Genomic DNA, 2,183 nt, shown 5'->3' on the forward strand with positions numbered 1-2,183 from the left:
ATCGTGTTCATCGCCTTAGAAAAGGCTTACAATAAAGTCCCAATGGAGGTTTTGTGGAGATGTTTGGAGGCTAGAGGTGTTCCTGCATTAGGGTGATTAAGGACATGTATGATAGAGCAAAGACCCAAGTGAGGACGGTAGGAGGGGACTCAGACCATTTTTCGGTCATGATAGGGTTGCACCAGGGGTCGGCACTCAACCCTTTTTTGTTTGCCCTAGCGATGGACGTTCTGACACACCACATCCAAGGAGAGGTGCAGTGGTGTATGTTATTTGCAGATGATATTGTATTGATTGACAAGATGTGAGGCAGTGTGAACGCGAGGTTAGAGGTGTGGAGGCAGACCATGGAGTCTAAAGGTTTCAAGTTGAGCAGGACCAAGACAGAATACTTGGAGTGTAAGTTCAGTAGTAAGACTCAGGGAGAGGAAGGGGAGGTAAGGTTGGACTCATAAATCATTCCTAGGAGAGGAAGTTTTAAGTACCTTGGGTCTAATATTCAGGGGGATGGGGAGATTGATAAAGATGTCACACATCGTATTGGGGTTGGATGGATGAAATGGAGACTCGCTTCTGGTGTTTTGTGTGACAAGAAGGTGCCACCAAAACTTAAAGGTAAGTTCTACAGAATGGTGGTCAAGTCGACTATGTTGTATGGGTCTGAGTGTTGGCCTGTGAAGATCATTCATGTCCAGAAGATGAAGGTAGCAGAGATGAGGATGTTGAGATGGATGTGCGGGCACACCAGGCTAGATAGGATCAGGAATGAGGTTATTCGCGACAAGGTGGATGTAGCCCCTATTGAGGACAAGATGCGGAAAACGAGGCTTAGGTGGGTTGGACATGTGAATAGGAGGAGCACAAATGTCCCGGTGATGAGGTGTGAAAGGTTGACATCGGAGGTCTACGAAGAGGTAGAGGTAAGCTGAAGAAAAAGTGAGGAAAGGTCATTAGGCAAGACATGTCGGAGCTTCAGCTAACCGAGAACATAACCCTTGATAGAAAGATGTAAAGTTCGAAGATTAGGATAATAAGGTAGGCGGTCTAGATTGTTCATGCCGGTAGTAGTAGTAGTAGTAGCACGCACTGTCGCATTCTGTTGGTAGTAGGTTTCTTTGACTACCCATTGTAGACATGTGATTTTTGACCCTCCCCAAGATTTTTCATATTTTAGCACGTAAATATTTAATTTAGGCCCGATATAGCTATTTCAACTCATTTTTACTCTTTTACTTTATTTTATTACAAGAAAATAAAAATTACAAAAAATATTTTATTTTATGTACCTTTCATGAAGTAAAAAAAATACAAAAATAGTACCTTATTTTTATCTTTATATAATCATGAAAAATACAAAAAAATATGTAATAGTTTCATGTTTTAATATAGTTTAGTTTAATTAATTTGAATTTATTTTTGCATCATGTAGTATAGTTATCTTATATTAAGAGAATTTAACTATAGTTTTAAATAATAATTTTTAGAGTATTTTTAGCCTAAAATTATAGAAACCCACCCTTAAGTTTTCAATTCCTAAATCCTTAAGCTAATAACAGATCCCTCACCTCTCAAAAAAATGAACCGCACACCATTGAAGGAAACTCAATTGAAAACTCAAAAAATGTAAAATAATCACTGAACTTCAAGAGAAATCGGAAGTCTAAGATGTTGCTGACAGTGAATGTACCGAGCCAGAGATTGAAAGTTGTCATACATGAAGATTGAATTAATAGAGATTAAGGAATTAGGGGAATAATTGGCCTACTGCCATAGATAATTTTGGCATATATTACAAAGGATCTTGGTTTGGTATTTAAAAGGAAAAGCAGCGACAATGTTTCTTCTTTACTTTATTTTGGACATTTCTGATTTTTTCCTCCATACATATACACATACTTGAGAGTGACGGAGTGACGGAGTGACAGAAAATAAGGTCACAAGATTCTGAATCTGCGTCGGGTTTGGATTCATAAATATTTTTTTTGAGTTCTCGAGATTCTTTTTGGTTTCGATTTCAAGATTTCCCAAGAGTCTTGTCGTATCAGAGTGCGATTTAGTTGAGGTCGATTTGGGTTTTGAGCTTTCCGGTGTCGATTCGAGGTTTTGGTTTGTTAATTTCGGTGTTTCGGTCCAAGGATTGTTGCTTGTTTAGCCCGACTGATTTACAATTTCAGCTTGGTTCA

At 38.6% G+C, this 2,183-nt stretch overlaps 1 protein-coding gene across 1 annotated transcript; it reads left to right on the forward strand.

Moving 5' to 3' along the window:
• The first annotated feature begins 347 nt into the window (after nucleotides 1-347).
• LOC138880243 (uncharacterized) lies at nucleotides 348-929 on the forward strand. Its single transcript, XM_070159921.1, has 2 exons — nucleotides 348-437; nucleotides 504-929. Exons 1-2 carry the CDS (start codon nucleotides 348-350, stop codon nucleotides 927-929), a joined length of 516 nt encoding a protein of 171 aa, XP_070016022.1.
• The last annotated feature ends 1,254 nt before the right edge of the window (nucleotides 930-2,183 follow it).

The sequence above is a fragment of the Nicotiana sylvestris genome, chromosome 10, assembly GCF_000393655.2.
Source record: "Nicotiana sylvestris chromosome 10, ASM39365v2, whole genome shotgun sequence".
NCBI lineage: Eukaryota > Viridiplantae > Streptophyta > Magnoliopsida > Solanales > Solanaceae > Nicotiana > Nicotiana sylvestris.

What these genes read in the sequence shown, in the direction of transcription:
- LOC138880243 (XM_070159921.1), top strand. Translation starts at nt 348, where the DNA reads ATGGAGTCTAAAGGTTTCAAGTTGAGCAGGACCAAGACAGAATACTTG. An exon ending in CTCAGGGAGAGGAAGGGGAG is followed by an intron (nt 438 to 503) that starts GTAAGGTTGGAC and finishes TCTAATATTCAG; the next exon opens with GGGGATGGGGAGATTGATAA.